Below are 14,955 nucleotides of genomic sequence, written 5' to 3'. Positions count from 1 at the left end.
CCTACTACATGACGTCAGGAATTTGAAATAAGTGTAAAAAGGCGAATAGTGCTTTTATACCTGACCGCTATTTTGATGTGCTAAAACTCAATGAATAGAACTTATTGATGTTCGAGTCCAGTTGCCTTTTTTTTTAGTTTGAAAAAAAAAATGATCTCACGTTCCAGTTACTATAAAACTATTTGACTTATTTTTAATCGGAGCCAATAATAATCCTGAACAATTAAATAAGTAAACTATGAACTAGTTTCTCGTCAACTTAGGAACAGAGTTGGTGTTTCTATTCGGTTTCTGGGGTGCTCAACATTCACCATTTTTAGTTATCAAACTATACCCTTAAGAGCTCGTCCACGATCCTCAGTTTGACTTCCCTTGTCTAATGTAATCTTATCCACATATTTACTATTAATAGTACTAACACACACATGCACACACACACATACACACACACACACATACACACACACACACATATATATATATATATATATATATATATATATATATATATATGTATATATATATATATATATATATATGTATATATATATATATATATATATATATATATATATATATATATATATATAAGTTTGCTTATTTTCGCTAATTCAAGTTCTTTCACATTTGTCTATTCTGTTCTGTGAGGATTGCCAAGCACTTAAGTTTTTGATGTATTTTATGAATGATAACAAAAGCAGCAATAGCGATAATAAAAATAACAATAATGATAATGATCAATCATATTAGCAATTATAGATAATAATAAAAATTATTTAATTTGGACTCAGCATTAACGGAAGCCAGTGAAAGTTCTATATCTGAAGTATAGTAGAATGAGATTAATGAAAAAGACATTGTCACAGAGTCTAAAGGCATTCTTGCACCCTCCAAATAAACAGAAAAGCATCCTTCATTTAAGCCTGACTGCAAGAGGTGTTACGGAGAAAGATGAAAGGCACCCGACTACGCGTATCACCTCGTAAAGAAGGATGAACGTAATGGTTTCATTATGCTATGACGTTTGCATGTTAAAAAAAAAAAAAAAAAAAACATGATTAGAATATTTCATTAGCACGGCAAAATAACTCCTAGTTGCAAGCCAAATCATTTAATTTCGTATATCTTAAATTAATTGTCTTAGCCACATCAACACTTTGTATATATATATATATATATATATATATATATATATATATATATATATATATATATATATATATATGTGTGTGTGTGTGTGTGTGTGTGTATGTATACATAAGTATATGTATGCATACATATATATGCACATGTTAAAATAAAACCAAGACATGAAATATTTTAAAAACATTGTAGGCAGTTGCCCACCCCCCAAAAATAATTAGTCTCCTCTCTCTCTCTCTCTCTCTCTCTCTCTCTCTCTCTCGATGTGTAGCGGCGCCTCCTATGCTTACTTTTAGTGAGAATAAACAAGACAATCTTATTAAAAAGGTTTCTCTCTGAACAAGGGAAATCTGTTGTATGAGAGGAAGGAGGCAAGGAACTGCTGGCGGAAATCAGAAAGGCAAGGTCGTGCGTGCACAGCGGCATCTTTTGGTCACGAGGGGACACATACAGTAGGTCTCTAGGGGAACGATGAAAAAGAGGGGAACGGAATTTCCCTCTTGAGTTGAAGGAGTTTACCTCCTTAGGGTTTGGTGGTGGGGAAAATCGGATGGACTCCCCAAAGGTTTCATCGGGAATTTTTTTGAAGGAGAAGAAAAATATGTGGTCCACGAAAAACACGTTGTGGAAGTTTTTTTTTTTTTTTTTTTTTTTCTTTTTTTTTCTGAGAGAACGATAATGTATGGGTAAATCTGGAGAGAAGAGTGAAATCCGATCAAGAGGGGTGTCAGGGGGGGGGGGGGAGGGGGGGGGGGGGAGAAGCGTTTGGGAGAGGTCTTTCGTAAGTAATTGAGATAGAATGTGAGAAATGAGGTGGTAACCTTGAAAGAGTAAGCGATATCGGTTCAAGGGGATGCAAAAGACTATTGGATGATAGATGAATCTACTAGGAGTAGGATAAGGCCAACCAGAAAAAAACAGCAACATTAATAATAATAATAATAATAATAATAATAATAATAATAATAATAATAATAATAATAATAATAATAATAATAATAATAATAATAATAATAATAATATAAAAACAAATTCTTCAAGCGACAGAGAGAGAGAGAGAGAGCGAGAGAGAGAGAGAGAGAGAGAGAGAGAGAGAGAGAGAGAGAGAGATTTGGATATTCTGAAATACGAAAAAAACACAAATTATATGTCATATATTAATTTTTGTCGAAAAAGAAAGAATATATGAACAGCATATTATTATTATTATTACTAGCTAAGCTACGACCCTAGTTGGAAAAGCAAGATGCTATAAGCCCAGGGGCTCCAACAGGGAAAAATAGCCAAGTGAGGAAAGGAAATAAGGAAATAAATAAACGATATATGAGGTAATGAAAATTAAAATAAAATACTTTAGAAACATTAACAACGTTACAACATATTTAATATATAAACTATAATAGGACTTATGCAAGCCTGTTCAACATGAAAACATTTGCTGCGAGTTTGAACCTTTGAAGTTCTACTATTTCAATTACCCGATTAGGAAAATCATGCCACAACTTGGTCACAGCTGGAATAAAACTTCTGGAGTACTGGGTAGTATTGAGCCTCATGCTGGAGAAGGCCTGACTATTAGAATTAACTGCATACCTAGTATTACGAACAGGATGGAACTGCCCAGGAAGATCTAAATGTAATGGATGGTCAGAATTATAAAAAATCTTATACAACATGCATAATGAACTAATTGAACGACGGTGCCAAAAGTTAATATCTAGATCAAGAATAAGAAATTTAATAAACCGTAAGTTCCTGTTCAACAAATTGAGATAAGAATCAACAGCTGAAGACCACACAGGAGAACAATACTTGAAACAAGGTAAAATGAAAGAATTAAAACACTTCTTCAGAATAGGCTACATTGTCACCGAAAATCTTGGAAGCCATTTTTTTGTGCAATTGAAGAAGACAGACCTAAAGTGTTTTTCAAAAGTAAATTTGATGTCAAGAATCACACATAAAATCTTAAAAGAGTCATACAAAGTTAAAGAAACATTATCAATTCTGAGATCTGGATGTTGAGGGGCCACAGTCCTAGACCTACTTACAATCATACTGTCAGTTTTGTTAGGATTCAACTTCATACCCCATAATTTGCACCATGTACTAATTTTAGCTAGATCTCTATTAAGGGATTCAGCAACCCCAGATCTACATTCAGGAGATGGAATTGATGCAAAGAGAGTAACATGATCTGCATATGCAACAAGCCTGTTTTCTAGAACAAACCACATGTCATGCGTATATAGTATGAAAAGTAATGGGCCAAGAACACTACCCTGAGGGACATCAGATATCACATTCCTATACTCACTATGGTGCCCATCAACAACAACTCTTTGCAATCTATTGCTTTAAAATTCAATAATGATGCTAAGAAACGACCCACCCACTCCCAACTGTTTGAGTTTTAAAACAAGAGCCTCATGATTAACACGGTCAAAGGCAGCACTAAAATCAAGGCCAATCATACGAACTTCCTGACCACAATCAAGGAATTTCTGTACAGCATTGGAGATTGTAAGAAGGGCATCACATGCTCCAAAGCCTTTACAAAAACCAAATTACCAACTTGGGAACAGATGATTATCTTCAGCAAACATATTAAGGCGTTTTGCCAAAAGACGTTCAAAAACTTTAGATAATGTGGGGGTTATGGAAATTGGGTGGTAATCAGTTGGACTTGAGTTACCACAAACACATTTACATAGTGGAGTAACATTACCAATTCTCCAACAAGTGCTAAAAGCTCCTCTTCTTGCTAACTTGCGCAAAATAACACATAACTTTGGGGCTAAGAAATCTGCAGTCTTTATAAAAAACAAAGGAAAAATACCATTTAGATCTACACCTCCATAAGTATCCAGTTCCATCAAGAGAGCTTTAATTTCATGAGATCGTAAAGCTAAACTAGTTAGTTTACCCTCAGGAAAACAGGAATGAGGAAGTTCGAGATTCTCATTAAGCTGCTTGCTGTCAAACACATCTGCCAAAAGGGTTGCCTTTTCCTTTGGACAGTAAGTGACAGAGCCATCTGGTTTAAGTAAAGAAGGAATTGTTGCATCTACACCAAAGAGTGTAGATTTAAGGGTAATCCACCACTTATGCTCCTAGGTTGTACCAGAAAGGGTTTCTTTTATGGTTTAATTGTATCCTTTCTGAATTGAAGCATAAACTCTCTGAGCTAAAGCTCTAAGCTGAGTATAGTTATTCCAGGTCAAATCTAATCTATTACCCTTCCAATAATGATAGCCCCCCTGCTTCTCTAAATAAGCACGTCTACAATCATCATTGAACTATGGTTTGTCCTTCACTCGGTACCTTATTACACGAGAAGGGATATACCTATCAATTATGCTGACTAGATTGTCATTCAAAGGGACTACAGGATCAACACTATTATACAACTACGACCAATTCAAGCCAAAAATATCATGCAAAATCCTATTTCAGTCTGCTTGAGATTTCATATAAATCTTACATGAGTAAGGTGCATCAGGGACAGGCTGTTCAGTCTTCACTACCAATGAAATCAAGACATGATCAGATGTCGCAACTGGAGAACCAACCCTACTTGTTATAATGCCAGGGGAGTCGGTGTATACGAGGTCTAAGCAGTTACCAGACATTTGAGTAGCTTCACTTATGATTTGCTCACAGCCTGATTCAGAGGCAAAGTCTAAAGCTCTTAAGCCATGGCGATCGGTAGGAGAAACAGAATTTAACCACTCCCTATGGTGAGCATTGAAATCACCAACAAAGACAATAGAGGCCTTTCTATCATCTTGTATCTTAGCCATAATGAGAAGAAGACAATCAAAGATAGAATCATCCATGTCAGGATTCCCGTAGATCGAACACAAATAGAAGTTATGCCTGTCACAAACTTTTATTACCTGAATATCATGGCATCCACATTCAAAGCAGGACTTATGAGAAGCAGGGTACTCAGTCCTAATATACCTGTACACCGCCATTCCCCTGCACCTAAGGATGGCATCGCGTTTCATCATAATTGGCTTCTTAAAACCAGGTATAAGGAGCTCAGATGAGTTTGCTTTAGGTTATGAAACCAGGGCAAATGGGTGAAAGTGGGAAAATTATGAAGAAATAACTTGAAAATATCAATGAGAGTTATAATATAATAGGAAGAGTATTAGGCATTATTGATGATAAAACGTCAGGTTAGGATGTTATGCTACGCTTGAATATCGATTGAACCACTTCTCACAAATAGTGACCTGTGACAGCAGTAAACTTCTTGACTGAACGATTCATTTGCATTTCCTCTTTCGTTTATACATCCATAATAATTTATACAACCTTAAATACAAGTAATTCAAAAGTGCTTCATTGCTTCAAAGAAACTCTATCAGGTTATTGTTCGAGAGAGAGAGAGAGAGAGAGAGAGAGAGAGAGAGACTCCGTCATGTCAATGTTTTATAGAAATTCTTGACGCTCAAGAGTAGTGTAGTATTGATAAGCCATAAGGCTTTGCAGGGCACAACCATCCCTGCCAACGCCAACTGCAAACCTGTAGCGTGTCACAAAATACATTGCATAACATGTCAGTCTCAACAGAAAATTACTAAGTGGCAAGTCATACCTTAATCTTAAGCAAATAATATAATGGTTATGTATTGTTAAAAAAATAAGAAATTGGCCGTCATTCAGCAAGAATGGGTCGTTCGAATTAACTGAATTGAATGAGTTCATTTCATGTATAGTTTGAATCTACAGACTAATAGACAATTTTATTTTCTTGAACTAAATGTATTAGGCCTTATGTTCATAGATCGCGCGATTCTACTGAATTTAATGGGAGAATGTTAATGAATAGTTTGAATTTATTGAAATAATGTGGCTATGTCTATATATTGTTCTATTCTACGGAGCTGAATGAAGATGTGAAAAAAAAAAAAAACACTCATTTACCTTTCGAAAAAAGAGGCAGATGAGACAGCTTTGTTAAATAGGGTGATTACTATAAAGGCAATGTAATGAATTGCATAGGTCGATCAACTTTACTTCGTGAAAACGATGTGGCTGGATTATTTAATCTTCAGAAAGGGTTCAAATAATTTTGGGGGGTTAAATTAAATTTATCCGATGAAACCTAGAAAATAGCTCAATTCTTTTGCATATACAAATAAATTAAAAACGATAGTTTGAAACCGAACATATGGAAGGAAAAAAGTTTTGTAACCGTCTTTTTGCACAAAGAAAGTCTCAAACTTATATATTTTATCAAGGAGCCTCTTTTCCTTCTGCCCCCTCCCACCCCACCCCGCCTTTTTTTTCTTTCTTCTGGCTTGGGTTAGAAAGGTCACTTGGCTACCTGTGACTAAAAGATTTTCATTAAAAGCCTACTTCTAGTTCCTATTAAAATTTAAGTTTTCCTTTATGGGTTTCAGGGCGTGCAGGAAACAAGGCGTGCTCGACCAAAGTGATTTTACTCTTCTAAAGCAAAGAACTTCATGTGTTCAAACAAGGAATAACACTCCAAACAAAGCGGCCACGAAATCTGGCCATGGAAGTATTTAACCTTTTATATAGGCACCGGTGACTATGAGAGTTTTCTATAAAATACGGTACAAATGTCGATTCACTGAATAAACATATAAGATTTATATTCATTATATATAATTTTTTTCTCACTTGTTTTGGCATGATATTCTAAATATAGATTTTACCATCATACAAATTCTGGTCTACATACTACATGTGACTATCTTATCATAGTTTAGTACAAATCCAACGTATAAAAAGTATATATATATATATATATATATATATATATATATATATATATATATATATATATATATATATATATACTAAGCTCGTTTAGTGTTCAGTAAATACAATAGTTTATTCATAGTTTTATTTATATTTCATTTGTGCATTGAAGAGGTGATATACAGTCCATAAAATGAGCTCCTCTGGTGTAGATTTAAGATTTATATGTAAATTACATGAGACTTTCGTTGTTAATTTCATTCTATTCTTTATTCATGTTAATATATGTAAATTTACGTTATTTTCAAGAATTAACTTTTTATTTCACAAATGTTTGTTATGAAGTCTTACATAATCGATTTGAGTGTTGTTGGATTTGTGCGAGATATGAACAAGGGCTTAAGTAAGGTTCTTTTATATTTTATGAGGTATTGCGCCATATTTGAGAGATAATGTGCCATAATATGTGCTTTAGAAATGTCTCGAAGGCCGGGTGAGGGGATGTTATCTTTTTTTTTTTATTTTGGGGACAAAGGGTGGGCGGCGCTAGCTGCCTGAGAAAGCCGTCTGGTGTGGCGTGAGTACAGTGTTCGGGAGAGAATACTTGGCAACTTTGAAGCTTGGCCCAGCCCCCATGCTACCAGACCTCGATCCTTGAACCTTCTGGAATTAGCCAAATTTTATATAAAAAGTGACATCTAGGTAAGGTTACCTAGATCGAGATAGAGATTGCAGCCTTAAGACAAATAACTTCCCCTCTCACACGCAGCTCCAAGTATTGATGTTGAAAGTGTATCCTCTCCTAAGTGACTCTGTGCCCCAAAGCAAATTGTGTGTTAAATAGATACGTAAGATGAAACGGTGATTTTGAATTCATTGTATCAGGGTGAATGTTAGCATTTTGTAAAGTTTTGTAAACGGCCTGTAGGAAGGTTAATATTTCTTTGTAACGTGATCTGGTTATACATTCTTCATTAAGTGTCAAACTTGAATATTATGTTATTCAGATTTAATTTCAAGTTTTTGTATAATTTACATAGCATTATTTCCTTTCTTAGTCTAAGATTTATTCAGATATAATAGTTCAAGTCGTTATTATATAATTTCAGATCGTAACATTTTTGTCTTAATCTAAGTTTTGTCCAGACTTAAAATTTTCCAGTGAAATATTTTGTTACTGTGTAAATTCTTTCAAAGTGTTGTAATTTGTATAGCATATATTTATTTTTGTAAAGAGTGTATTATTCCAATCATCATTATTTGAGGCCAGATTCTGCTCGTATCGTGTTAAGAACCACAATAAGTTTAAATACGTCTTAATAATACTTAAGAGTAATTACCCAGTTTAGTTTTGAGTGTGATTAAGAGACCTTTGGATATTCAATGTTTTATATATTGCTCTCTGGTAGTTATTAATGGTCTCAGAGTTCGTGTATTAATATTTTAAAGTGTAACAGTTTTAATGTAAAAGAAAACAAAGGACTTTTGAATTCAAGAGGTTGATTAACTTGTTAGTCGTAGTATATATAATATTATATGTGTGGTTCCCAGTCACGAGCCATAGTATATCATATTTCTAGTGCCCAGACTTAGGGAGCCCATATAATAATAATAATAATAATAATAATAATAATAATAATAATAATAATAATAATATTAATAATAATAATAATAACAATAATAAGAATGATGATATATATATATATATATATATATATATATATATATATATATATATATATATATATATATATATATATATATATATATAAATGTGTGTGTATATATATGTGTGTGCATGTGTGTGTGTATGCTTTTTTGTTTCTAGAAATCTTCAGATTTACTAGAAAGCTATTGAAAGCATTTTGGACTAAATTCATCACGATCGAACGAGCTTTCGGGAAACCACCTTTCCCATCATCAGGGTTAAAACTTGACCATGAACTCAAATTAATAATCACTACTCTGTTAAATCATTAAAAATCTATTTTTGGTCTCCCGAAAGCTTATTAGTTCGTAATGAATATAGTCAATGGAGAATATATGTCTGGCTTTGAACTTTTGAATTGATGTATCAAATGAAAATGTGATAATTTCTAAGGGGAAAACATAATGTTCTTCCAAGTTTGTTGTTAGTAAAAATGCACAATATTCATAATGCATTTTAAACAGACAAATCATAGATTTGCAAGTTCTGCTTAAAGATATTGCAAGTGATTTAAATTAATGTAATTTCTTGTAACCCTTTCAAATCCAGTTTCTCCTTATTCGTGCAAATTACCGTCATCCAATATTCTGCATGTTTAGTTAATACTTTAATTAAGTAAGAATTTTGAATAATTCCTAAAATCAAATATCCTTCATACACACTGAATCTACTAAAAGACCCAAACTATTTCCATTTTCTATTCGCAGGACAAAAAGAACGAATACTAGTCAGAGACGATGAATCGAATACGACCATGAAATCCCCTAGACCGGACAGTCCGATTCCCGGCTTACCCACCATCCGAACCATCCGGGTAGAAAGCGCACGGACAAGAGATGACGAAGACAACGAGCCCCTTTCGTCACCGCTCTGTAATAACAGCGGATTCCCTGCGCTTTCCGCTTCCCCTTCCCAACACAGCTATAATGACCCGGGATCCTTTCCAATCCCCCACAGGATCTCGCTTAAGCCCATCGTCCACCACAACCAGCCATTCCAAGGACACTTGCATTCCTTTCAACCAGCTGCTCTGCCATCTTTCAAGAACGACATCCTCATAAGAAACACAGTTTCCTCAAATCAAGGTCAGACATCTCTATCTTCCTCGGTAGCTTCTATGTCTTCAGAGGATGATGATGACGGGGAGGGGGAGAAGGAAGATGACATGGAAATTAACACCATTTCTGCCAGAATCAGCGACTCGAAAGATGCTCAGCCTCCAGATCCTACGCAGACGGCAGCCAATCTCTTTGTCAGATCTGAAATCCCCATCAGAGTGGCTGCGACTGCTGAGCCATCCAGAATGCAAGGATGGAAGTGCGAGAAGAATTTTGAACATGATAACAATGTAAACGAAATGAAAGTATGGCCACAGGTAAGCTCAACTAGTTAAGCATTTAGTGTATGCTCCATCTGGGACATTAAACTTATCGTTTTTACAAAGGGAATTCAGTCTTTAATTAGATTTAAGTTTTTGAAGGAAATATCTAAAATCCTAGAAACCCAAAATGTATTACATTTATTAAAATTTCTCTATAAAATTGTTCACCCCTCATCCCTTTTCTGTAAGTGCATTTGCCATTCCTTCTGCATAGAGAAGTTTCGTGCAGAAAAAAAAAAGAGAAACAGGATAAGTAGGCTACGTAAAGTATTGATTTGCGCATCCCCACTCTCTTATGTTTTGATACATGATGAGAATTAAATAAAATCTCTCTCTCTCTCTCTCTCTCTCTCTCTCTCTCTCTCTCTCTCTCTCTCTCTCTCTCTCTCTCTCTCAAATTACAAGGTATCCCACAGAAAAATGGTCTCACAGACATGCAATATGATTCACAATTTTAATTAGATTGTTTTTGAATTATCATTAAATCACTCTGCGTAACTTTCTATGAGATATAATGTCTTCGTTTTATTTGTTCCATAGGATAAAAAAAAAAACTTATGCAAAGTTTGTTTGCTCTTAAATTCAATCTTAAGCAGGCTGTACATAATTTTCTCCCAAGAAGGTTATAGGGAAGTTACACAGAAATTATTTTACAGTAATTCACATAAAAGGCTTTTGTGACATTTTACTAAACTGCTTATATCAATCAACAGATTTATTTTTATATAATTTCCTCATTTTGCCGAGTAACGGATATGCCTGGAGGTCGTAAGTCTTTTATCAAGTTGTTCCTCAATTTTGGTTACTTGTACTATCAGCATAAAAAATAACTACAAAAAGTACAAAATTTGTCCCAAAAGTAGCAGTGAGTTATGGGCGAAAACGTGACTATGCTACAGCGGTCATTGAAACATTGGATTGGCTTAAAGTTAACGAAAAGTTTGAGTATTAGATCCCATTTTCATGTTCAGGATAGTAAAGAGCCACGCTTCGGCTGGGGAATTATAAGTCCCACAAATTGGACAGAGTCATGAAAGAATCACAAGATAAATGCATGGACTGAAGGTACAGTACTTACATTACCTAGAATCCCGACAAAATTTCCGATAGTACCTGACCTCTCAGAAGCTCAATTCAGTGACACAAATGACCTGACATCATAGAGCAAGAAGAAACCAGAATGGTGTCATTTGAAAACAAACTTTAAAACTGTCTATATGTTACAGGCAATATCGAAATCCAGACAGTTTGTAAAATGACTAAACGTTCCAGTTAATATGTGAATTGCCTGGTTCAGCCAGTCAATTTACAAATCAGCTAAATATTGCAGACAGTTTATGAAGTGACTAAAATTCGAATACATTTTCTTGGCATATTGACTGAAAGGAACCCTGGTATGGATCAGTTTACCTATTGACATTGTGTGCTGATACCTTGGTAATTTATTACTATTATTATTGACAGAGAGAGAGAGAGAGAGAGAGAGAGAGAGAGAGAGAGGAGAGAGAGAGAGAGAGAGAGAGAGAGCGGTACTAAAGTAAAAAGTATAGGATGTCCTAAGGAAGCAATTTTTAACGAAAAAGAGATGTTGAAGAAAAACTTGGATTCAAAGTCCTTAATGTTGCTGAAAATTGAATACTAAAGTCTGATACATGACCTCAAAGTAACATGTGCCAAAAATAAATGGAAAGCATTATATCCTTGAAAATTGCGATGTACTTTAGTATGGTGAGGTTGAAGTAATAGAAGTTGAGAGGCTGTTCATTTTGTGGACATTGATAATAAGTTTGGCACAATAAAACGTAGTCACATTATTATGGACATGTTGGAATAGAGAAATTGGTCAATGCTTTGTCAAAAGAAACGAAAAAGATTTACGACCGATTTTGTAAACCGCGGATCTTATTGTCATGTAGTTTTGTGTCAAAAGAAGGAATAAGTTAATAATGTTGTATCAAGTTCACTTGATGTTTCATCCCAACTAATGGACATATTTTTATTATCTTTAAAGCAATAATGGTAATGAATTTACAACATTTGTCATTTCGGAACTTAAATTTCTTTGGCCAGACTTGTCAATGTTTCATGGTATACCAAGGCATCCACAGAATCAGGGATCAGTTGAACACTTTAACTGATATAAAAGCCATGCTAATTTCATGTTTAGGTGATAATGATGCAAGTGACTGGCCCTTGAGATTCAAGTTTGTGCAGTTTTAAATGAACGCCAGTTACCATTCTGGAATCAAATTCCGGTAATCCCCATACAAAGCACTGTTTGGTATTAAGGCCAGAGTAGGTCTACGCTAAACTACACTTCCAGAGGAGGTTTTGAAGACAATGGTTAATGAAGATGATTTACTTAGAATCTACCTTTTTCCCTCGGATTTTGCCCATCCGGATGATTCACCGGAGTGCTCTTCTCATCCAGATCATTCATCTGAGTACTCTACTCATCTAAAAGACTCATCAAAGGGCTCTACTCACTGTGAGGACTTTTTTCATCCAGGTAGTGACGCGTGCACACAGGAAAAAAAACAGTATTTGATAACTGAGCTCATTAAGTTCATAATCACAGGTTAAGTCCATCAGAATTAATTAATTTCTTACCTGCGTTATAAAACTAAAACCTAATTTTTATTGTTCCTTTTTCTTCATTGATGAGGTTCATCGAAAGGTTCTGCCTATCCAGAAAGTTTGTCCAGTTATCAGAATCTCACAGACAGACTTCATGCGCTCTTAGAAAACATAGCACGTTGATGGTTAAGAGCAGCTGCTGATCAGTTAACCTAAACTAAATGCATGGTGAAACGTAGTCTTCTAGATCATGCCCTGTTAATCCTGCAGATAATGTGACAGGAATATTATAGGTGTCATCTTAAATTGTAATGAAAATGACATGCATTGCATAGCCGTGAGTGAATGAATATTTAAGGGACGCTATTGTAGAAGTCAGCTTGGTTTTTTTTTTTAGAAACTGTTAAGCCTTGGCGACGTGATTGCAGACAAGGAAATAGGATTTCGTTAAGTAGTAGAGCAGTTATCTAGGTTTAGTACTATAAGTAAGAAAAACAATGTCAAACAAATCTCTGTAAATCTTAAAAAGGTAACGAGTGCAATAGCCCGGCCACTATAGTTTGACCTGCAAGAAAACATGTCGATTTACTGTCTCCCTTTATTGTCAAATTTTATTCTTTCATTGTTTTTCTACCACATTAGATTGTCACGTACGTTTAATCACATTTCATTGCTACGAAGATTTCAGAAAATTAGAATTTCCTCAATTATAATGTTTGTTTGTATAGATAAGTATGCTACCCGATATTAGTCAAAATGCCAAGAAAACAACTTATAATTTTAGTCACTTCATGAATTGTCTGTAATTTTTAGCTGATTTGTAAATTGACTGGGTGAACCAGGCAATTAACACATTGCCTGAAAATTTCATTCACTTTACAAACTGTTTAGATTTTGATATTGACTGTAACATATATAAAGTATATGAAGTATATGTATTTTAGTCTTAATAAGAACAGAAATAAAAAAAAGAAAAGGTTTTAATTTAGATGTGTAAGATTAAACCCCGGTCCCCAAATCTACCACCAATGTATCACTGATATAAACACTTTCCTATTAAGTATTTCATTCCCAGAGATGGAGAAGATAGGTAAGATTGAAGAGAAGACACATAACCCTATTATTAAAAATAAACTGTACACAAGTCATGGAAACAACACAAATTTGTTGCCATGAAAATTAGTTACGCATTTTTTGTACTCGTCTTTTACTTGTGAATATTAATTATTTGTTTATGAACTAATTTTTTTAGTTATATCTCACTCAATTCCATTATTCAATTAATTTTTTTTGTATATTTTGTAACGCCTACTGTAAATCTTGTGGAATAAAGCATTTTCATTGTTATTATTATCATTAATATTGCTACAACTATCATTTAACCTTCAGGTCCTAGTGAGTGTGGTGGTGGCCCTATCACATCTGGCACTAGGAACGGTCCTCGCTTATCCAGCCATATCTCTGCCTCTCCTAATGGTATCCACACCAGAGGACTTGGACGCACCCTCACCACCATCACATGGCAGAGACTTTTTGCCATTCAACCGCTCAGATAACAACTCCAACTACGACTTTCTACTAGTCTCCAGGGTCTATCAGGACACAAAAGAAACTCGGCAGAGGCCCTCGGAAAGCGAGTTCTTCAAATCTTCTTTGCCTTTCTTCCAAAGGGAGGCCGAGAACATGACGGATGAAGGAGATAATGACACTGCGGATGCCACTTCGCAGCGGTCTGGATTCTTTCCTGTTATTCGGATTCTGCCAGAACAGGCCGCTTGGTTAGGTCAGTACTAAAACTGGTGGGAATGTACAAGCTGAGTCAAGTGTGCAATTGGCAGTCATGAACTTCTTGAATGCAACGCAGGGTGCTAGTACAGAAAGGACTAAAAAATGAAATGCCATTGGCATGTATAGTTTGCAGAATAATTTTGTAATCTGTTGTGAAATGTCAGCTTTAAATATACTTTGGAATGTTAGCTTTAGAAAGTGTAGAGAATACTGAAGTTGGTGAGGGATGTCACTTACGAATCTTTTAAAATACCAAAGCCGGCAGTGGGTGCTGATTACGGCGTAGCGTGTCACCAGCAAAACCTTTGCGTGGAATGTCAGCACTAAATCCTGTATGGAAAGTTTGTGTCAAAATCATGTGGGAAATCAATATTCACTTAACAAGGAATTCATCCCCATTTGCAGCGTGTCTCATCTGGGTAGTAGGTTGGCCAGGGCACCAGCCATCCGTTGAGATACTACCGCTAGGGAGTTATGGGGTCCTTTGACTGGCTAGACAGTACTACATTGGAGCCCTCTCTCTGGTTACGGTTCACTTTCCCTTTGCCTACACATACACCAAATAGTCTGGCCTATTCTTTATAGATTTTCCCCTGTCCTCATACACCTGATGACA

The 14,955-nt window shown here is 35.1% G+C and overlaps 1 protein-coding gene across 1 annotated transcript; it reads left to right on the top strand.

Moving 5' to 3' along the window:
- The first annotated feature begins 9,305 nt into the window (after window positions 1-9,305).
- LOC137620807 (uncharacterized) lies at window positions 9,306-14,422 on the top strand. The gene is made up of 2 exons (XM_068351259.1): window positions 9,306-9,968; window positions 13,941-14,422. The coding sequence occupies exons 1-2, from the start codon at window positions 9,348-9,350 to the stop codon at window positions 14,343-14,345; spliced, it is 1,026 nt and encodes a 341-aa protein (XP_068207360.1). The 5' UTR covers window positions 9,306-9,347; the 3' UTR covers window positions 14,346-14,422.
- Window positions 14,423-14,955: the final 533 nt, after the last annotated feature.

This window comes from Palaemon carinicauda, chromosome 2 (assembly GCF_036898095.1).
Source record: "Palaemon carinicauda isolate YSFRI2023 chromosome 2, ASM3689809v2, whole genome shotgun sequence".
Lineage (NCBI taxonomy): Eukaryota > Metazoa > Arthropoda > Malacostraca > Decapoda > Palaemonidae > Palaemon > Palaemon carinicauda.
Note: the sequence above shows the minus strand (reverse complement) of the source record. Positions and strands in the feature narration are given on the sequence as shown.